The 24,215-nt window shown below is 33.0% G+C and overlaps 1 protein-coding gene across 5 annotated transcripts in view; it reads right to left on the bottom strand.

Annotated features, from left to right (window-relative positions):
* Positions 1-22,094, bottom strand: part of LOC133189905 (neuroglian-like) — a 37,983-nt gene extending 15,889 nt beyond the window's left edge. For 3 of the 5 annotated variants that reach the window (XM_061325318.1, XM_061325321.1, XM_061325322.1), the window contains exons 1-7: positions 17,051-17,106; positions 12,835-12,893; positions 6,370-6,484; positions 4,702-4,813; positions 1,710-1,888; positions 1,082-1,264; positions 619-744 (exon numbers count right to left, since the gene is read on the bottom strand). In XM_061325318.1, coding sequence (XP_061181302.1) covers positions 619-744; positions 1,082-1,264; positions 1,710-1,888; positions 4,702-4,813; positions 6,370-6,433 — 664 coding nt within the window. In that variant the 5' untranslated portion in view covers positions 6,434-6,484; positions 12,835-12,893; positions 17,051-17,106. Of the gene's footprint in view, positions 1-618; positions 745-1,081; positions 1,265-1,709; positions 1,889-4,701; positions 4,814-6,369; positions 6,485-12,834; positions 12,912-17,050; positions 17,107-22,079 lie in introns of those variants that run through there. The other 2 variants (XM_061325320.1, XM_061325319.1) reach the window with 2 other exon arrangements.
* Between the last annotated feature and the right edge of the window lie 2,121 nt (positions 22,095-24,215).

Raw genomic sequence — 24,215 nt, 5'->3', positions numbered from 1 at the left:
ACATATACTTTTGTCAGTTTTGCATCGTAGTAAAAAATTGTTCTAGCCATAGATATATGAAAAATTCACTTGTTTATATGAACAACTCAATTATTGGGATTTTAAATTTTATCTACCGTTAGGAGCGAAATGCAGGTTTTTACCTTTGTAAATAAATAATATTAAAATAACAAATTGTTTGAAATTACATGACTATATTTATTGTATGTTTCACAATATTGCTGAAAACTCCTGACTAATTGATTTGTTTCTGTTGACTGGTTAAACTTATACTTTATAAGTCTGACTAGACTGGGTACATAAGCTAGTATCAAGCCTTGGTAATGAATAATGAATTCATTCAATAATTCAAACATTTATGAAGGTCCACCAGAATTTGAGAAGGTCCACCAATAATTTTTTTACTAGAGGACCTGCGGTCCACCAAGGTAAAAAAGTTAGTGTCGAACCCTGTAGAGGATTGTCTAAATATTTAAAAATATCTGAGGATTCAAAATACTGAATTAGATAATCAGTATATGTTACAGTCAGGACTGCCAGCTCACTTCAACATATCCCTGGTATTTGACATATCAGTTTTGGAGATCAATTATAAACAGTAAACTGTGTAATACTTACTGATGATCCGGAGGGACGTCATACTGCCTTTAGTAAACGTCCTGGTCACTTCATTCCACAGTCCACAGCCATAATCCTGTCCAGGGACCCAGTCTTCCTGCTTTACATTCAAAATGTGCAAATTTCCTACAAAGAAAATGAATTTTCATCTACATTTCATGAGCACTGTAACTAGATTAATTTGGCAAATTCTGTAATTTGTCATTAGTGAGATGAAGACTTGTAGACACAATAAATTTTACCAATATACACATTTGAAAAAAAAAACTTCTTGATTTGGTAATATAACAAAAAAAGGACACTCAGATCATCCTGTGGGGTTTATAGAATAAAGACCTATTTCGTCTGATTCTTTTCTATATGCAAAGCCTACCCTTGCCATTTGCTGTCTCATTCTATCTTATTATCAAAACCCTATCCTAACCATCCACGGACTCATTCTATTTCATTATCAAAATCCTACCCTCGCCATCCACTGCTATCCTGTCTGATACTTGGACATTGTTATCAGTACCCGGGCCTTTCTTCCACTCCACTCGACACTCAGATGCGGGCTCACATGATGGACGGCCGCGACACTGGATCACACAATCCTGATTCTCCGTACAGTCCATAGTCACTGGGGCATCTGGAAAACTTCCCAAAACTATAAAGAAACGTGCATTTATTTAATGTCAGCAGCAGTAAATCTATGGTCTTTCTTTTATTTGCACTTCATTTATTGAGAGTAAAGAGTAAACTTTTACCAGAATGATATCCTGGCAATATATAATATATACTGTATGTTATAAATCCTTATGAGTAGAATATTATTTATTTTTGGAACCTTAAATCTTGTTGCTTGTGCAATCCATGATCATTTCAAATATATACTTTGAATGAATAAGGTACTGGCATTGATGATGTGAATTCCTGTGCCAAATTTCAGTAAAGTCACTAACTTAAGAATATCAAGTTCACTAAATGTGGATATATTCTGACTTTTCATTTCTAATTTGACAAAGTACCTCTCACTGCCTTACACAAATGAAACTAAGAGATTAATTAATTGGTCCTGCTAATGCTGACAAATATTGATGATGATAACTTACAAGCTAATTTCACTTGTATTGGTTGTGATAGGGCAGTGCCATAACTGTTACTGGCGAAGCACTGATAAGTTCCAAAGTCTGTATTGTCCACCCGTGTAAAAGTAATGGTGCCCAGTTTGGAATCTACAGCAACTTGTCGACTATTTCTCACTGCAACATTGTCCTTCCTCCATTGATACCTGTAATTTACATCAGATTTAAATCTATATTCTGGATCATTTCAATGGTAATATGATATTATACAAGCACTGCATAAATACTTGCTTATATATATATTTTTTTTACCAGATAGATTTTTTAGAATTGATTTTTATTAATTAAAAGCAAAGGGGGATAACCTTCAAGTACAGGACAAGGTAAAAATTAAGGACACATTTTGCCTTTACATACTGATACTAAAACAGAAAGATCATATCTAAATATACTGAGAATTCTGCCAATATAGATCTTCTTTGCATTCAGATTCATTGAATCTGAGGCTATTATGGGTCGGATACCTTAAATCTTAATTGCAGCACAAATGCAAATCACCCCCCCCCCCCCCCCCACTCCCGACAATATGTAAAATCGACAATAGGAGAATCTGGACAGTTTTGCAATACATTGTACAATGTATTAGTTCAAATTCGAACACTGAACCCCATGATTACTTCATGATACATATACATGTATTATCTAAATTCCATTTTTATTAGGAAATGTGGCAACTGGCACTAAACAGTAATAGGTATGGGTAATGTTGTGAAGAGCATCTAATTCATTCTGCAAGAAAACTTTGAATTATATTATATTGCAAGGGGTTGCTCTGTTTTGAAAGGCCCATGTTTATGATATCTTTTAATTTCACAAAATTTAACAAAATTTCACACATATCTTGGAAAAATTTAACTTTTATACTGAAATATGAAATTTCAATAGTTTACTTTTTACTAAATTATTTCCAAACCTAGTTTTAGTTAACTTGAGGTCAACAGCAATATGATTACCCCTGTCTACTGTCTCTTAACTCCTTCTCAATACCCTATATTCCACTTTTTCCTCAGACACCCATGTTAAGGTACCCTTCCACTGATTACTCAGACTCCATATATCATTACTCTATCTCCTTAGAAAACATACATATCACTTCACCCTATTCAATATCTTATTTTATTATATACCCAACGGTGTATCACTCAATTTTACTGTAGATTTTGTACAGTCACGTGACGGTGTGATCCGACTTTCCAGATCACTTCTGAATCCATATCACCCCTCTCTGAAATTGATGACGTAGTACACAGAAACATGAAGTTATTTTTCTTGGGCATCAAAAAGTCCCTTGACACAATGCTTTGTTTAATGGAAAATTATTAAATAATTGATCTCAGAAGTTTTTTAAAACTATATCTTGCTAGTTGTAAGGGGGTATATAATATATTTATCATTATAACAGTAACTTGATCCGAAGAGCCATATCACGTCTCGTTGACAGGCGCGGATCATCAGATCAAACTCGACGCTTCGCGTCTCATTTGATCTGATAATCCGCGCCTGTCAACGAGACGTGATAGGACTCTTTGGATCAAGTTACTGTTATAATAATATATATAGAAAACATCGATCTCCTCAGAAAACATATCTCATTATCCTATCCACTATCTCCTCAGAAAATATATCTAATTATCCTATCCAATATCTTCTCAGAAAACATTTAGAGGATATTCAATGTTTTGTAGATGAATATGGAATTTATTTCACGAGTGGGACAGGATTTTTTGATATTTACACGAGTGCAAATATAAAAAAAATCCTGTCTCACGAGTGAAAAATAAATTCCATATTCATCTACAAAACATTGAATTTTCTTTTTATTACATTTTCATTGATTTTCCCTTTGTCTCTGTCTTTTTGTAACACAGTGTCATAGGCTGTGATGTCATAGCTGAGCGGTTGAGAAGTCATAGCTAAGTGATTGCGAGATTGAAAAACTATGTAAACATGGATTTTTAATGACATATTAAGAAAATCTTTGGCAGTATAACTATTAGTTTCTGTAAGGATGGTTCATTAACTCTATCTTATAACAGTCCAGGGATTTTTTAAAAAACACTCTTTGTGAAGTGAAGGAAAATCGTAAGTCTTGCAGCACTTCTGAAATTCTCACACTGTGAAAATACCATTTTGATATCCTTTCACACTGCGTCAGAATATCACTTTTATTCAGTAAATAAATAGAGGATATTCAATGCTTTGTATATGAATATGGAATTTATTTCACGAGCGGGACAGGATTTTTTGATATTTTCAAGAGTGCAAAGCACGAGTGAAAATATAAAAAAAATCCTGTCTCACAAGTGAAATAAGTTCCATATTCATCTACGAAACATTGAATTTTCTGTTTATTACATTTTCTTAGATTTTTCCCTTTGCCTATGTCTTTTCGTAACACAGTGTCATAGGCTATGACGCCATAGTTGAGACGTCATAGCTAAGTGATTGTGAGATTGAAAAAATGTTGTAAACATGGATTTTTAACGATATACTTGGAAAAAAACTTTGGCAATATAACTAGTAGTTTCTGTCAGGATGGCTCATTAACTCTATCTTATAACAAGCCGGGTATTTTTTTTTAAAAACACTCTTCATGGAGTGAAGGAAAATCATAAGTTTTGTGGCACAGTCTTCTGATATTCTCACACTGTGAGAATACCATTTTGATATCCTTTCACACTGTGTCAGAATATCACTTTTATTCAGTAAATAAATTACAGTATTTCACTGTTGAAAATGTAATAAATAATGGTATTTCACTGTTGAAAATGTAATAAATGTCATTTTCTATTCAATATCTCCTCTCAATACCATATCCAAAATCTCAGAAAACGTATCTCATGTCCTATTTAAAATCTTCTCAAAAAAAAATTTTTCATTATCCTATCCACACTCACCTCTGACACCATATTATCTTGTTTCCTTATCCACAGTTTCTTTACTTTTGAGTGATACTTACGTTATGTTCCCATTAACGGCCACACACCGTATCGTTACTGAAGTTGGGTGAGAAAATTGAATGTAGTATGCTGGCTCAAATACAGATGTTATTGATGGAGGACGATTAATTACTGCCAAAAAAGAAAAATTCTATCTTGTTACATAACAATTAGGTATACGAGTGATGATTATCATCTATTTCAAATAACTTTTTTGTTTAGAGTGTGGAATATGCACTTTGTTAATATATATTTATATTTTCAAATGTTTGTCTGAGATAAAACTACAAACAAGGAAATAGCTTTATGTCTTCATAAAGCCATTTGCTCATCATGACAGAACATGTGGCTTAGTAATACAATGGGTATGGCTTGAAGACTTCGAATGAAATAACATAAATACCTTATTTTTTATTGAATCAAGGCAATCACAACTTCTCAGACCTTTCCAGCAAGCAAATAACCTCAAAAGTGTTACTTATGCGTCCATGCCACGCTCCCCCCCCCCCCCCCTTTTCAAAAACATTGAAATTAATGTAGGGAGACTTTTTATCTAAAGAGACTGGAGCTTAACTTCATTAAATGTAAAGATTTTACCTAAAATATACTACAGAAGAGACAACAAACACTGTCTATCAAATACTTTAATGTATACAAAGTGCCTCCATTTTGTATAAAATTTTACCATCGGTTGATTTAAGTATATTTGAAGTGTTTTTCCGAACTTGCCGGAAAGGCCCAAGAAGATACAATTGGAATCAAGGATTAGGTAAAAATGTAAATAAAAGGAATAACTGTCTGATTTTTTTGTTTTATGATGATGATCAAACAGTTTGCTCATGGCATTTATGCAAATTATCATGTGAGCAAACTGTCTGATCATATCACAACACAAAAACATAGGTAATCAGAGATTACAGAGCTCACCTCAACGAATGTTGACTTTAAGTAAGGCAAAGTCCCACACTAAACTAATAATCTTGGAGTGTGCCTAGATGTAACATTTATGCAATTTTGGTCTGATATGGATTGCAGTTACTTGGGAATGGACTTACCTAAAAATTTAAAACAAGTCACTCATCCAGAAAATGTAAGTCAAATCCAGCATCTGAAGCAAACTTGCAAGTGTTCATCCTGTGATGCATCATCCATGCAAGTTTGGTTCAGATAGCCCTTATAGTTTCTTGGTAATGGACCTGCTCCAAAAACTTTAATCTGGTCACTCATCTGGAAAATGTAGGTCAGATCCAGCATCCGGTCAAGTAGTGTGCATCCTTAAATGTATCATCCATGCTAGTTCGGTCAATACAAGACTTACAGTTACTTGGAAATGAGACTTGCTCTAAAAACTTTAACCTGCTCCAAAAACTTTAACCTAGACATTCGATCCTTAGCTGAAATTGCAACAACTGAACCTTGACTGGTACATTGAAACATACTAGAAGCATCATCCATGCATCTCTGATTATTCTAGGGCATAAAATACTTGAAATGAAATCTGTTCAAAAACTTTCACCTGGGACGCCAAAGCTGAGGACTATTACATAAGCCCCCCCCCCACTTCGTTGAGGTGAGCTAAAAACTAGACAACTATGAAGTCATCAGTCAGAACAATCATGGTCTTGACTCAACCTATTCTTGGTTTTATTTGTAACTGTTAATTTATTAGATATTTTATTTGAACTCACCTTGGCAAGAAATTAGGCATATTGAAAAAGCTATAAATGTGATCTGAAGCCACTGGGATGCCATCCTCTACAGTGCAAAATGTTGGCTTTTTTGGGTCACAGCATATGCACACCTCTGAAACAGAGGTGAAATATACTTTATAATCCTTCATAGTAATATCAAGCATAATAAGTGAATGAAAATGCTTATTAGACTCATTTTTAACATCACAGTCCTGTAACCAAATAATCATGACAATTAAGGGCTAAACTTATTATGTAGTACATTATTGTCATTCTGTCAAATACACCTTCAGAGCTACACATACATACATATAAGAGGGTTTCCATGCAGTCACTTGTTACATGTAAAACTTTCTACTCCATCTACTACTACATGCAACTCTGCAAACTATAATAATTCTTACCTTTACCCACTATCAAATTTATTTCCAAATTAAGTCAAATTTTAAATTATGTTCCCTTCAATTCATATTAAATTCAGATTAAATCAAATACACTGTACTTGTGTGTGGCACAAGAAGTCTAGGACCTATATGGTGTAAAATAGATGCACTTTGCCATGTTCATTCACAGATGTCAGAAAATCAATGTATGGTTACAGAGAATGTCTACTCATCCGTGATACCAACATATGTCTTTGTCAACAGCTGATGTATTTTAATGACCATTCAGAGGCACATGAATTCCTTGTAAAATAGACTTAGCAGGATATCAGCTCACTAAATTTGTTGGAGAAGTTTAAAATATAGCTATATAATGTCAAAGATCAACACACATAAAAATTGACTGCATCAGATTACTATACAAACAACTTGTTTGTCCCCGGGATTCTCTCCAGATCTGCCTCTAGGGGTAAATATGTATCTTGCTTTCTAGATATTGATTTAGAGAATGCATTTTGTATTGTAAATGAGTGAGTTCAGGATCACTGCATGGCAAAGCCTAGAAAGAACACAGCAAGAGGGACAGAAGAAATTCATCCTGCAGCAGAAGTATATAATACATATATATATATATATATTAAATATAAAAAGAAAACACAAGAATCCTCCGTAAAGCTTTAGCGCTTTCATTAAAAATCTTCAGAAGCTTTACATTACAAAAATGTATTTTTTTGTATACAAAAATGTATTTTTTTGTATATATTTTTGTAATGTAAAGCTTCTGAAGATTTTTAATGAAAGCGCTAAAGCTTTACGGAGGATTCTTGTGTTTTCTTTTTATATTTGTTTAATATTGTAATCCGATTACTGAGACTTTATTTCAATTTTGGATATATATATATATATATATATATATATATATATATATATATATATATATATATATATATATATATATATATATATATATATATATATATATATATATACTACAATTATATTATACTACAACTATATAAGACTTACAATGTATAATATAAGGCATATATTAAAGAAATTGATCACATTTTAACACCACATATTTTCCACACATGAAAAGACAAAATTAAAGTTTATCTTGAGCAAAAATTATGAACTGGTAACTTCACACATGAAAAGACAAAATAAGTTTATCTTGAGCAAAAATTATGAACTGGTAACTTCATAACATAAAACTTAAGCAGATATTTTTTTCAAAATGATTATATATCTACTCTTTGCTATATACTTTCCACAGCCTCAATGCATAAAAACACGTAATGGCCAAACACAGAGATTCTGAACCCTATGTTGGGCCCAGGGGAAGGATATCATAAAATATTGAAGTATGGATTGTAAGAGAAAGTTGTATTCTATCAGTTCTTAAAATTACAAACTCTGCCTTTATTCCGCCTAATTTTTTGTCCTACAGACAGACATATGGATTTTTTTCATGAACTTTTTTTTGGACCACCCCCACTTCAGATGAATATTCTTTAAAATCTTTGGTCAATGTTCAACACAATCTAGGCCACATAAGAAAGAGAAAACTCAAAAATGGAAAGAGGAAAGGGAAAATTGCACTCTCAATGCAAAAAAAAGAAGTCTTTTCTGCATATTTCTAGTTCAGATGACCCCTGCATTGTGACCTTTAGTCACATTGTAGGATCGATATTGATGCTCTTTAGTAGCACATTAAACATTTATGTTTTCTTGATGTAGAGTATTACATAAAACAGTGGTTTATAGTTTTTTTTATGATTTATTTTGGACCCCCCCCCCCTTTAAAATCTTTGGCCATCTAAAATTAATTTTTTTTACAACTGAAAGATGAAAATTTTACTTTTGGGAGCTAGTCTGATGGAATTACATATCTGGCACATATTCATATTAGCTTGTAATTAAACAGCGACTGTGGCCATCACACCTGGTGATCTATGATGAATTCTCCATGTAATATTATAGTTGACTCCCTGACATACCATAATCTATACACAATCAATGACGAGACATTGTAGGGTGCAGCTATCAATCACCAGCTACCTAAGGTCCAATATAATGATCAACACATCGTCATTATTTCCGGTGAACATGAATCTCAGCTTTCATGAAATTTCCATGACAGAAAGACTCTATCATTATAATGCTACTGTTTTGAATGATTGAAATAAAGTGGGGTACTTTATAATTTGCAGCCCTTCAAATATAAAGGCAATTCATTCAAAAAATAACCTAAATAATCACACATGGTGTATATATACATTTATGAATGCACCATAAATCTTTAATATTCCATCACAATTAGACTAGCATTAAATATTAAAGTGCATTGCAGAGAATCCTTATAATCGATACAAAGTTATCGTAAACTAAGTTCAAGTCTACCCTTGAACTTCTTCAATTTGAAATCATCCATATTAAGCAATCCTATATATATGGTGCACTCAAATATCAATTAGAACTTACATTAAAAAAGTGTCCAAATTTAAATCCTTTGGGAAAATGTGTTCTCACTTCAATTTTATATATCAGTAGGTAACCTCTGAAATGAAATATCCTCATCAAGCACTTTTGATACACGGATTATCTTTAAAACAGATTTCCAACAGCACAATTCCTGTCAAATTCCTGTCACTGGTCCATGTTCTGACTACTAATTAGGGTTGAGAAAAGTGTACATAATATGGCAGATAGATTATGAGGAGTCAGCTAGGGTACATACAGCTGTAACAAGATCTATATAAAAACCTCGCTTCAACTGTTTCCTGTCAATCTTATAGGACACACAACATGCGATAGTCAATGATCATATAGAGTCGTAATCCACCAGGGTAAAAATAAAACTAATTCTCCTCACACCTGACTGAAGTAATATATTTTCCTTTTTTTTCCTTTCCTATTAGTCACTCACACAATCTACGCCAAATCACAAAAATGTCCTAATCATTTACATGTATATAGTCCATATGCTGTAATGTAGTCCCAATATCAATTATGCACAAGGTTCATTTCTTCTTCCTTATTTCATTGGTGCCCTCGTGTAAATAGATTAGTTTAAAAACAATAAAAAAAAAAACATCACTGAAAGAACAAGTAATAAATGACCTCTGGCCGTGACTGACCATCGTCCACCATGTGGACCAGGCTACCTGGGGGTACCCAGTAACAGGTTTACAGGTCTGTCAATGTCCTTTGATCTGTTGGGCTACTGATCCATGCATCGGTCAGAAAATCACTTACAAAATCTTATATCTTTAGGAACAATGGTGGTATTTTCCATGTTAAATCATCAGGAATAATATCGTCACATTTGAGGAGAAAGTCACCAATAGCTGACCACAAAAGAGGTGAATAAGAGTACAATGGCCCTGCTATAACAATAGGATTAGATGACAGGCTGGACACATTGTGTGCTGTAATCATTTCTATTGACTTCACTTTCTTATTGGTCCTTCCAGCAGCAGTCTGTGCACATTAACTACTGGATACCGCTGACCCTCTGGTCTGTCAAATATGACTATTAAAAGCCTGCAGAGTCTAACATTGGAGAATACTAGTCTAAGAAGCTCATTGTAATGTAATATCATATCATTTTGGATGCATGGTTATTCATGTATTGTAGGTATAGACTACAAGATTAAAGCTATTAATTGGAATTAAAGAGACATGGCTTATCAGTCATTTGGCTCCACGGCAATTTAAAGAATTTTAACAAACCTGATACAGAAACAATGGCTTCCTTAACTGCTAACATATAAAGATTTATCATTACACTCTGTCAACATGATCAATTTGGCATAAAATTCACATCATTGTATACATTTTAGATGTGTAGTGAATTCTGAATGACCTTTGGAAGTCTGTTATTATAATACATTTTGTCATCATAAAAGCTTTCCTAAGTACCTATTTTCTGGCCAGAAAATTCTCCTCCTATGTAATTCATTCAATTTACAGATATACATACTTACATTTAACTGGTGATTCAATAGCTGTCTCGTGGGAAAAAAATTCCCTTTCCAATTTCATTCAAAATTTTTACTCTAAAATGTGGGCATATTTTATATACGGTATAACTTTTAAAAAAAAATGATGGTAAATTTATGTATCTGTTAAAAAATTTATATGATTAATGGACTGGTCAACACTTATGGGAACAAACTGTGATCAGTCATGCCTACTTCAATGTGGGGTAGATCCTACTTATATTCTGAACATCAGGGTAGCCCAGGGGTACATGATCATCTATCCTTTTAAATGGTTTTTTTTCACAAGTCTGATTTCCTTTTAAGAATAAATGTGGTATTTTTTTCCTTCTGCAAGTTGTCATGCCAATAATGAAAACTTCTTTCTTTTTCCTTATCACAGAAAATAATTCAGAATCAATATTTGTTAATTTTACTAAGGAATAAGTTCATATCTGCTCTACATCAAAAGAAGATTCTTAAACCCATGACAATTGACTATTTTTGGGAGGACAAGAGTATATGTATATAGAACAGAAAGTCTATGATTTGATCCATCCTAAAAAGGGCTTGAACATCAAAATGTTGCAGAAATTTGAAGTCAGTGAATAAGTGGCTGCCATTCTTCAAACATCACTCACTTGGTCACAAGTCAAATTCTAAAAGCTAGCTTTTATTCTTTGAATAATTCATAAAGTTGATCAAATTCACACAAAATATCATTAAAACATGTCTCCTTTCATCAGACATTATAATGTATAAGTAACAGCTGTTCAAAAGTCTCAATTATAGGATCCAACCTACCAGCTGATGAGAAATTCTGAATGCCAGACAAAGAAAACACATTCATTATTATAATTAAGACAGTACAGTTAATTTTTCATTAAATTTAACTTTCATTGTAGTACATGTATGTACTTATAAAGGTACAAACAATATTTTTAGTTCTGATTATAAATTACTGAAAATTTATATACTTTCTTGATATTCAATTGATAACAGTTGATTCATGTCATTTAATTCCTCCCTCCCTCCCACATGAAATCATTCTAAACTTAAGTGTCTGACATGCATAATACACATTTAGATTATACATGGCACAAATATTCATTTTATCAATTTTCTTAAAAAGAAAAGGATTTCTTGATATAACAGTCTATCTCTTCTGTAATATACCAAGGGAATGTAATATTTCACAAATGGAATCCAGAATCATGATAATATATATATATATAAAACCGCGTAAATTGATGAGGACCAGGCTTCACAATACAGTTGATAAACACTCAGACTCCACAACAATTACTGTGGTAGAACTAATGACAATTCCTATATTCCCAGGATTACAAATTCAAATTGATCTCGACTCATCCAGAATATTTATCAGTGATGCAGTTAACGTATTCGCTGCCCTGTTTTATTCACTGAAGATCTATAGGCTGAATTCAAAGTCATTATAACTAAAATGCATAGCTTTGTGTTCACAGATAAATGTTTTGATGGGTATAGGTCTTCAATTTACAAAGTAACTTAACTAATACACATTCATCAATAAGAGCTTGATGAAGCTTAATAATTGCATTCAGGATTTCCAATTAGGGATGAGCCTATGGGAAGTTAAGAATGCAATTTTTTTTTTTCAAATTATTATGTGGTAATCGGTTTTTTTTTTGACAATATTAACTTTCTAGATGCCACTAAACCAATGACCCACCTACCCCCCCCCCCCCCTTTAAAATCTGCCAAAACAGGAAACTGCATCGATTATCGATTTTATTTTTAAAAATTCTTCATCAAGAAATGTTCAATTATTTTATACAAAAGTAAAAATTCATATAAAGATAATATTGGATGGTAACTAATAAATCTTATCAACAATTAAAATCATTCTACCTGAAATGAAACTTTTTTGATTAATTATTTTAGTTTTTGATAATGGTTTTGTTTGTTTGACGTTTTTTTTTAATTCTTTGCTTTGATTCTGATACTTTTTGTCCCTAAACATTCATGAATTGCATGTTTGCATCCTGAATGCTGTGAAAGACGTTACCCTTCCTTTTCCTAGCTTATCAGATAGATTCTCTTTAAATCCGTACCTGCACTTAATGAAGTCATCTACTGCTCCCACTCATTTTGACCTGTCACTTCATCATGTCTGAAAAACACATAGAAAAGGACTTATGAAAACCAGAGAGTAAACAATACAAGCCCACGCACAAAGTTCTAATAACAAGTGAGAAAATTCCTCTCTTGAGTGTTCTTTCCAACTGTCTCTTTGAAATTAAAATTCAGAACTCCTAAAACACAAGTCAAAGACAATCAATTTGTTGTGGATCTCTTCAGCATATGGGGTGAGAGCCTGTAGCATTCCTTCGACTTCATTTCACAGTCAACTTGTCAAAATATTACTGGAGCTGAATTACTCTCCTGATGTTAATTACAAAGCAAAAACAAATTCCTACCCAAATGATTACAGCTGCAAAGTGTTTGGCAATTTTTGTAGGGAAGAGATGAGGTGTTTGAAAATGAATAGAATATAAGCAACAAAGAAACATTAAATGTATCTAACACTCAGAAAAATTCAAGCTTCTTGTAATACATGTATACATATCAACTACCGGTAGTATATGAGAGAGCTAGAGAGAGAGAGAGAGAGAGAGATTAGATTTCATGTTTGCACACATTAGGAGAGAGTTGTTACATTTTTTTCAATGTACAGTCAAACCTGTATTAAGAGACCTTCCAACGGAGAAAGGAAAAAAAGGTCACATATGACAGGTGGTCTCTTACTACAGGTTGCTTCCGCAGTGATCAAGTGTACAAATACAAAGTATGTGGAATTTATATTTTTATCATGTATTGTTTATTTTAGCTTGTATCATGTATTGTATATTTTTGATTTTCAATAAGTTTTGCTCAACTGTAAATGCTTGCATATTATGGGGTATATTATTGGGTACAGTCGTAATGTTCGGTAATAAAATTTGTGATTGATCCAACCTGAGTCATTTTGAAAATTGGAAAATTTTGAACATCTGAAAATATTTCTGTGCACAAAATGAAAAAAAAAACTGTAGAATTTTTTTTAATAACTTATTTTACATGATAGCCTAGTATATAACGTTATATGTTCTACACTTTACTAAGAATTGAAACTGTATCATCATTTTCGTTATGAATTTGTCATCAAATAAAATTATAATAATGACCAAAAATTTATTTATCCTAATTAATTTTTTCATTGCTAACTATTACTCTAATTGCCTGTTGGTCATCAGTCACCTTAATTCAACACCTGGTATGGGTGCTAGCTAGCGCATGTTTATATAAACCGACAGTGACACAATCCACTTGAATAAACATCTAGGATTTAGTTACTTGTAAATAAAAAGTTAAACAGAAAAATTGGAAGTTTTATAGTTTTATAGTCCATTAGGCCCTTAAAGTACGAAATATGATACTCATCGGGATCAACCTCGAACGTCTACTCTCAAAATGGCGCTCAAACTTTGGAGAGAAAAAAATGTGAATGTTTATGCATTCAATTTTAGTCATATTTTAATAAAAGAAATAAGTAATGAAATTGCAATCCCTCAAAAAATTCTGTTCAATAAATCTTTGAAAACTGGGAAATTTCCATGTCCGGCTTTCAGATAACATTCAGTGTTCTTGTGGATATACCAATGAAAACACTGAACACTTTTTTTTGTATTGTAAAAATTATGCTCAAAGAAGAGCAGAATTATTTCACACTGTCTATAAGAAATAACAAGGGAACAATATAGACCTTGACACAATTCTATCTGGGGATGCAAACTTGGTAAAACAAATAATATGAACATTGTTAAAGCCGGACACAAATATAGTAAACATAGGTAATCAGAGATTACAGAGCTCACCTCAACAAATATTGTCTTTAAGTAAGACAAAGTCCCACACTAAACTAATAATCTTGGAGTGTGCATCCCTATATGCAAAATTTATGCAATTTTGGTCTGATAGGGCTTGCAGTTACTTGAGAATAGTTTTCTGAAAACTTAAAACTAGTCACTCATCCAGAAAATGTAAGTCAAATCCAGCATCCGAAGCAAGTTTGAGATTTTTCATCCTTTGATGCATCATCCATGCAAGTTGGGTACATACCTCTAATTATTTTTAGAATTGGTAGGGGAAGAAAGTAGTGCAGAAAAAATTACAAGTTCCTTAATTTGCAGACCTGAATAAAAAAAACTGTGATAATGTAGTAAACTGAGCCTCATAAATGTTGATAAGGAGTATGTTCCCTTGCAAAAAAGCTTGGCAGATGTAATTTATCAATAAGATCAGCAGAATTATTTTATGTATTATAACACCAGTGAGAAGTCTGGAATTCCCCTACTTTCACTTTCATTTTCAGAGGTTAACGCAGACAGACGCATTTTGCCAGAAAACGAATCTGACATGCAACCTCGAGATTTTAACCAAGGAAAGACAACTTGATGTGCTTTGATTTGAGGGGTCACTCACTGCTGAACGAAAATTAGGGACATTGCTATGTGAAGAAACGTTAACACTGCCGCCAATGGGAAAACAATTAGTGGACTGTACCCAGTTTGGTTCAGATAGGCCTTATAGTTACTTGGAAATGAGATCTGCTCAAAAAACTTTAATCTGGTTACTCATCTGGAAAATGTAGGTCGTCAGATCCAGCACCTGAAGCAAGTCCAGTAGTGTGAATCCTTAGAAGTATCATCAATGCAAGTTTGGTCAATATAGGGTTTATAGTTACTTGGAAATGACATCTGCTCCAAAAACTTTAACCTAGTCACTCATCCGGAAAATGTAGGTCAGATCCAGCATCCAAAGCAAGTTCAGTAGTGTGCATCCTTAGATGTATTATCCATTCAAGTTTGGTCAATATAGGGTTTATAGATACTTGGAAAAGACATCTGCTCCAAAAACTTTAACCTGGTCACTCATCCAGCAAAAATATAGGTCAGATTCAGCATCCAAAGCAAGTCCAGTAGTGTGCATCCTTAGATGTATCATCCATGCAAGTTTGGTCAATATAGGGCTTATAGTTACTTGAAAATGACATCTGCTCCAAAACCTTTAACCAGGTCACTCATCCAGAAAATATAGGTCAGATCCAGCATCCAAAGCAAGTCCAGTAGTGTGAATCCTTAGATGTATGATCCATGCAAGTTTGGTCAATATAGGGCTTATAGTTACTTGGAAATGACATCTGCTCCAAAACCTTTAACCAGGTCACTCATCCAGAAAATATAGGTCAGATCCAGCATCAGAAGCAAGTCCAGTAGTGTGCATCCTTAGATGTATCATCCATGCAAGTTTGGTCAATATAGGGCTTTTAGTTACTTGGAAATGAGACCTGCTCCAAAAACTTTAACCTGCTCCAAAAACATTAACCTGATCATTCTTTAGCTGAAATTGCAGCATCTGAAACCTTGACTGGTACAATGAAACACACTAGAAGCATCCTCCATGCATCTCTGACTAATATAGGCCATAGAAGTACTTGAAAAGAAAACTGCTCCAAAAAACCTTAACCTGGGACGCCAATGCCAACACCGAGGTGAGCTAGAAAATCAAACAGATTTTTATGAATAACCAGCGTAACCATTCTGTATCTATTACAACCCCTTTCCTTTCTTTCTTTGCACCCCCCACCCTTTTCTTATTTCCCTGCACTTTTTTGTATTGTACATTTGTTTGTTGTACATCACATATATATGTATATGTAATTTTGTTTGTGTTGGAGAGGACAATTCTAAGTTGGTTAAACTTGTGTCCAATCCCATTGATTATGTTTCAATAAAATATGTTTAAATACAAATATAAATACAAATTTAATTGTAACGTTTATTCAATAAATATCAAATCATAAGTAAAAGTGTTTATTTTGAATTGTTTTACTTGTAAAACTCGCTATATATAATTATTAAATGATATAAACATGTGAATGTAGATGTTGGAACAAAAAAACGTAGCATGCACGACCGAAATCGAAAGTAGGATCGGAAATTATAAAGTCGTTTAATCAAAGGTAAAATTGCCTGAAATCACTAAAAATAGTCGCAAAAATCACGGACGCTGGTCGCGTCAGACAGGTGGTCATTTAATACAGGTATAATATATAGGAAAACACCTAGGGAGGGATTTTTACGGTCACATATGAGAGTGAGTGGCTTAATACAGTGGGTCGCTATGGCAGTTTTGACTGTTATTCAGTAATTCTAAATAAATATAATGAATTAAACATCTTATAAAATATTCCATTAATTATATAAGAAACTAATCATATAAATTTACCCATTCACTTTCATTAGGACATCATTCAGTGCATCTGTCCTTGATTCAATGATAATCTACAAAAAATAAAACAAGAGAATTAATATGAAAATAGTCAGGTCTCTCTCAAAAAAAATTATAACAAAAAAGTTAATGATTGGCAAGGGAGATTCCAAGTAATGAAATTACACCTACTCCATCCTATTATGGTTTCAGATGAACATTCAATCACTCTCAGTTCAATGAAACCACAATAGAAATTGAGAATGAGATGATATTACATGAGAGATTAAACTCTCTCTCTCATGTTGTTTGCTGCCAGCTTTTTTTCCCCTCTATGCAGCTCTTATTAAATCAGAATTATACACAGCGCTGAACTCAGGAAGGGTACATTGCGTTTCAGCTGCTTTTATTACAATTTCATCAGGTTCACTGCCAGAAAATCAATGTTAACCTACTAAATTTGTTTGCTGGAGCATGATTTTGTTTGCAATCAAATATTTTTCCTCTATATACTCTAGGTATTATGAATTTTTCTCTATATACTTAAGGTTACAATGAAATTTTAAATTTCATCATTTTTTTTCATTTGTGAGCAATATCTACCAGCTGGTCTGCCAGATTTATTTTGATGGCAATTACATGTAAATAGTAACTGAAGCCATAATCATTTGACACTAAATCATGAAAATGCATAAGGCACATGAAACACTTTCTATTTTAGATAAAATGAACAGCCATAATTATAATTTAACAAGCTAATTCAGGGAATTTGTGTCCCCTGCTTAAGGAAACAAGAGGCCCATGGGCCACAACGCTCACCTGAGTAACTTTGGCATTGCTGTTTTTCACCCGATTTCCCCCTGGTAATACCTATTGTGGCGCCGCCCTTTCCTAGGGGTCATGATTTTATGAATAATTTAGGCTACCCCAGGATGCTTCCACTTAAGTTTCAGCTTTTCTGGCCCAGTGGTTCTTGAGAAGATTTTTAACGATTTTTTCTACATATTTCAATGTAAAACTTGGATTCCATATTGTGGCCCCGCCCTACCCCCAGGGGTTATGATTTGAACAATTAAGAATCTACACTACTTCAAGATGCTTTCATATAAGTTTCAGTTCTTCTGGCCCAATGGTTCCTGAGAAGAAGATTTTTAAAGAGTTTTCCTACATATTTCAATGTTAAAATTGGATTCCCTTTTGTGGCCCCGCCCTAGCCCCAGGGGTCATGATTTGAATAATTTAGAATCTATACTACCTCAGGAACTTTTCACATAAGTTTCAGCTTTTCTGGCCCAGTGGTTCTTGAGAAGAAGATTTTTTTATAGATTTTTTCTACATATTTCAATGTAAAACTTGATTCCCTATTGTGGCCCCGCCCTACCCCCCAGGGGTCACGATTTGAATAATTTAGAATCTACACTACCCCAGGATGCTTCCACTTAAGTTTCAGCTTTTCTGGCCAAGTGGCTCTTCAGAAGAAGATTTTTAAAAATTTTTCTACATATTTCAATGTAAACCTTGGATTCCCTATTGTTGCCCCATCCTACACCCGGGGGTCATGATTTAAACAATTTAGAATCTACACTACCCCAGGATGTTTCCAAATAAGTTTCAGCTTTTCTAGCCCAGTGGTTCTTGAGAAGAAGATTTTTAAAGAGTTTTTCTACATATTTCAATGTAAAACTTGGATTCCCTATTGTGGCCCCGCCCTACCCCCAGGGGTCATGATTTGAACAATTTAGAATCTACACTACCCCAGGATGCTTCCACATAAGTTTCAGCTTTTCTGGCCCAGTGGTTCTTCAGTAGAAGATTTTTTAATGACCCCAACCTATTTTTGACTTTTCTTGATTATCTCCCCTTGGAAGGGGGCTTGGCCCTTCATTTTTACAATTTGAACTCCCCTTTACCCAAGGATGCTTTGTACTAAGTTTGGTTAAAATTGGCCTGGTGGTTCTTGAGAAGAAGTTGAAAATGTGAAAAGTTTACAGACGGACAGACAGACGGATGGATGACGGACAACGGGTGATCAGAAAAGCTCACTTGCGCTTTCAGCTCAGGTGAGCTAAAAAGAAAAATTCCATCCTAATTTTGGGCAACCAAGTTTTGCATTCAGACAAGTCAAAGTTTGAGATCACATTTGCCCGAAGAGCAAGTGAATCTGAAAGTTAATGTCTATCCCTGTGTATGAATTTCTGACATTGACTTTTGACCTCAGAATCAATAAGAGTCTTCTTTAGACCACAGGAAGTTGTGATATAAAATTTCACAGCAAAAACAAAAAGCTGGGAGGCTTTTTAAAAAATCTTCCAGAAACAAAAGTGTTCCACACAGACAGAAATGTATGAATTTTTGACCCTGACCCATGACTTCTGTCCTCAACAATTAAAATGGATCTTCTTTAATTAAGACAATACAAGTAATGATATACAATTCCTTTGAAAGAGCTCAAAGGCATTTTAATATATTGTCTGGAAACAAATTAAAGTGTTCTTCACAGACAATGTATAAATTTCTGACTTTGACCTCATAATAAATAGGGATCTTTTTTAGGCAATGGGAAGTTGTAATATACAATTTCTTTGCTAAAGCTCAAAGGCTTTTTGAGATATCACACAGAAATGAGAGTGTCACATATAGACATAATGACAGACGGGCTGAGACAGACAGACCCAAATTAATATCCCCCACTTTAAGTAAAAGCAGGGGACAATTACTTTGAAATTCATAATATGAGAACAAGGAATTTATACCCAGTTGATACATAAATATTAAATATATATTACAAATATATTTTATATGTCCAGCTAATTTTCATGTACATACATCTTACTTCAGGTGTACGACATCAATATTAATCTGTTAAGCATTATACTGCTTAAGTTAGCTTATAGTATAAGTACATGTATTCATTTAAGCAAAAGTGCTATGAAATATCTGTTGTCTTTTGTGAAAAGGTATCAATTAATTAAAATCAATAACCACCCAAGATTGTCTCTTCTGGTGGTGTCAACAATGAAATTAGATCAATGAACTTAATGTGTTACATTGTTCACAATAAACATCAGGACAGGCAATAACTAACACCCTCAAGGTCTCCCAATAGATGGCGGCAAACACATTACCTAATAAGGAAATTGATATTGATGATGCTAATGAGGTTAAAGGTGTATAAATTAAAACAGATTTTTTGTTTTATCACTCTGCTTATTATGCCACAATGACATTTAATGTATTGTTTACTGTAATTGATCTTTTTGTTGTCAATTTTAAAGAAAAATAAAAAAACAATGTATAAATTTCACATAATTGTCAATAAAAATGGACTCCTTTTATGTATACAGTACATTATAAATTAATCATAAAAACTATCAACATGAATTTGCATATTTTACGTTATTATAGACTCCTATGATTTTTCATGACAAAATCAATATACTTTTAGCTGATGCCCTTGCCAGGTCTTATTTCAAGCTAAACTATATATGCATTCATCTTCGCTAGCCAAGGGTGACGATCCGCTCCTCTCCTCTGAAAAGAGGAGAGGAGCGGATCCTCACCCTTTGCTAGCGATGATGATATGCATTCTACATGTAACAGTTTCTTTTACCAGACTGATTTTCCGCCAACTAAAAATAACTTACAGTTTTGGTTCAGGAAAACCCCTAGAATCATAAACCTTTCTAAATGGTATATTTAAAAAAAGAAAAGAAAAATTTAAGCAGAATGACCTTGTTTGCTATAACCTTGAAAATCAACTTAATTTCAATAATAAAAGTGTGAAACTTGCAACACTGTATTCGATCTGTGCCAAATATACTGCAGTTGACTGAATTATGACATAATGCTTGACCTATGATCAAGGATATCAGTTGTTGATTCCTAAAATATGCTTCAAAAAAACTTTGACCAACAGCAAAATAATTGAAATGTTTTTTTTCTGATTTTATCACCGAGACCTGAACCAATACTATATTGTCTTTTGAAAATCAGTCTTGTAGTGGTCTTTTTTAACCCTAAAAATATACTTTTTTCTTTCTGCAAGAATTTTGCATGATAATCATGAATTATTAAAAGAAAAAAAAAATAATTCATATCATTTTTTTTTTTTTTTTCAATTTTACCATAGAATCTTTGACCTATGACAATATGACATAAGTCTTTTCATCCCTTTGACATAAGTTTTATATTGACATCTCAATTCTTTTAAGAAATTGATATGTGTGAATGAAAGATCAGTGTTTTGACTTTATTTCAAAGTAAAGGGTTTCTAACTGGCTAGGGGTTGAGGTTTATGAATAAAATCTCCGTGGACCTTATAACAGTCATGTTTTAAATTTTGATTTCTGAGCGGCATTTATATCAATTCAAGTGGTCAATTTGGCCAGAGTATCCGGTTCTTAGGGAAAACACTGAAAGAATTATTAAATATATTGATAAAAAATTAGACAACTAAATATATAGACATACAGTGTAAAATATATTATGATTTCCCGTATGTCAGAGAGAATAGTTGTGTTTCAGGGCTGGGTATCAGTTGGGAAATTTGTACTGCGATATCTTGAGATATTTTGAACTGTATTGCGATATGTATTGCAATATTTTTAATAACAGTTAAAATGCTCTTTTCTTATTTTATTAACCTCCATTTATAAGCAGAGTGTATCAAACTTTTATAAATACGTTGTAACAAAAAAGTTCTAGTTAATTTCACTACAGTTTGGCAACGAAATGCAACTATACAACAGAAACTTTTACCGTTTGGTACTGTTTAGCACGATTGAAAACATTTCTGACGTACGTACATCTTAAATTTCATAATTCACTTAATAAATCTAAAGCCCAAGCATTTTATCTGTACTGAAAAAACGTATCACAATACGATATTCTTTGTTAACAAATCGCAATATACCGGAATACCGATACTATTGTCTTTTCATTGAACTTATTATACATATATCAACTATAAAGAGCACATCTGAAACAATCGATACTTTTTTCTTTTTTATTTTAAAATAAGTAGGTCTAAAGACTCATTTACACTTACCAAAATTGACAAACCTCAGGAAGTTTACAGACTTTAAAAATCCCCTCCTTCAAAATTTACTTAATTTGACAACAGATTACAGCTAGAACTCCAGAATTCCACCAAAATCAATACTGCATCTTGTTGTTTTTCCCACTTGTTTACTTCCAAAATGGCTCTGCATGAAAGCACACAAGCACAATTAAAATCAATAATCTATCACAAACACTAGTGACTCAATCAGGCAGCAGATGAAAGAATAAGCGTTCCCAATGATATTAAACGCATCATACAGATGCTGGCAAAATCCAATTGAAGGGAAATAACTCTTTCACATTACAAAAGCAAAGTATCAACCATTAAATATAAGTCTGCAATTTTATTTTAAATTACTTCTTTCATCCTGCAGCTGTTGCAGATTGCTAAATCAAAATGAGTTCCTCAGGATACTATATGTTTATGGCAGCTGCATATGATTTCTGATTCTGTTTTTTTATTATGATTTTAGTGAAATTTTCTCCTCACGTCGACCTGCTGTCTGCCACAGGCCATGGATCAGTGAGTTTCACATGCCAGATCAATCTATCTGCCTCAGTTTCCAATTAAGAAAATTATTTAAAAGGGAAAAAATGATAGTCTTACTTTGAAAGTTTGTCTACCTTGATTTGCTTGTTGGGCTTAAGGTTGTTATAAATTCATATTTTACAAATGAATTACATAATGTCATAAAGCAATGACTCTGAAGTCAGTGACTTTGACTTGCAAGAAAAGGTCTTATACAGCTAAATATATCTTAATACCTATTGTTTATAGTCAAAATGGATTCAAGCCTATTAAAGCATATTAAACATGGGTAATGACTTTCTAAGGAATTAAATGTTTAAAAAAACTTAAAACTGATTGCATTTTTTTAAGCAGGATAATACCAGGTATCTCCAATATGATCAATACAGTGAAAGACTTATAGTATATATCCAAAAATAATCACTTTTACTATAACTTAATTACCAATTAAAGACTGAAAAGTTCAGAGATGAATTCCAAAAAAAATTACAATATTCAAACACAACAACTCTGTCAATGTTCATAACCTTCTGTTCACATATGCTGTTTCAAATTTCTGGTATTTCAAAACTTTTAGTAAAATTGAACTACTTACAAAAGAGTTCCAAAAATGTAAAACTGAAAGTGATTTTGATTCAGTGCAATGCAAATTACTCAGAATGCTTTCCAAAGGGGGGATTCTGATTAACCCCGCCTGAGACAATATCAATCTGTCTACACTGATTCCAGTATCTGTCTAGATGTTGCACCTGACATGACACCTTCTCAGCTGAAATGTTTGGCATCCAATCAAGATGACACAGATAAGGTCAGTAATGAGTTTAGAACTGAGAGTCAATTACACATGACCCGTTCAAGTGTTATCACAAAAGTCACACAGCTAATGAGGTCTGAATGGAGATTTTTCATGACCATGATAAATTCAGCATTTCAAATGATCTTGTGAGCAACAACGATGAAGGAGAAATATATATTGTTATCTTTAGATGAATGAATCAATTTAAAAACATAAATGTCCTTTTATTGTATGTGAAGTAACAACTAAAGTACAGATAAAGTATGACCTTTAGATTAAGATATTTTATTGACATCTTTTAAATTATTATTATACCTGCTTAAAAAATCTGCTTAGAGCTAACAAAGAGTAAGTTTTAAAAATAACATCATCAAAATGTAAGCATCATCTTTACTAATTTAAGCCATCAATTTTGAATACATCATGCATGCAACCCTCTCCTCTTTCTGAGTCACTGTCTTTTTTTTTTCTGGGACCTGATCATCATTTTTGTCATTGTAAGTGCTGGGATATACATGTACAATTTCTATGTAAAGATGACAGCAAATACATAGGATTGGGGTTTTTTGATTTATTTAAAAGATATTTATTGTATTACATATACATGTACAAAAGGATTGAATACAAGTTCTATCAACTTAGTAAATCCTTTCCTTGTAATACATATAATGATTACAATCAGACTTTCTATTTATCAATGGGTCACAGGGTGAAGTTTTTGCAAAAAAAATTAAAGATTTCACTGGGTCTTAATTTTGTTTTCCTCGATCTAATTAAAATTAGATCTTTGATCTGCT

This window comes from Saccostrea echinata, unplaced genomic scaffold (genome assembly GCF_033153115.1).
Source record: "Saccostrea echinata isolate AGI-Se365-2 ecotype Australia unplaced genomic scaffold, CSIRO_AGI_Sech_v1 ptg000020l, whole genome shotgun sequence".
Lineage (NCBI taxonomy): Eukaryota > Metazoa > Mollusca > Bivalvia > Ostreida > Ostreidae > Saccostrea > Saccostrea echinata.
This window is presented reverse-complemented; position numbering and strand designations above follow the sequence as displayed.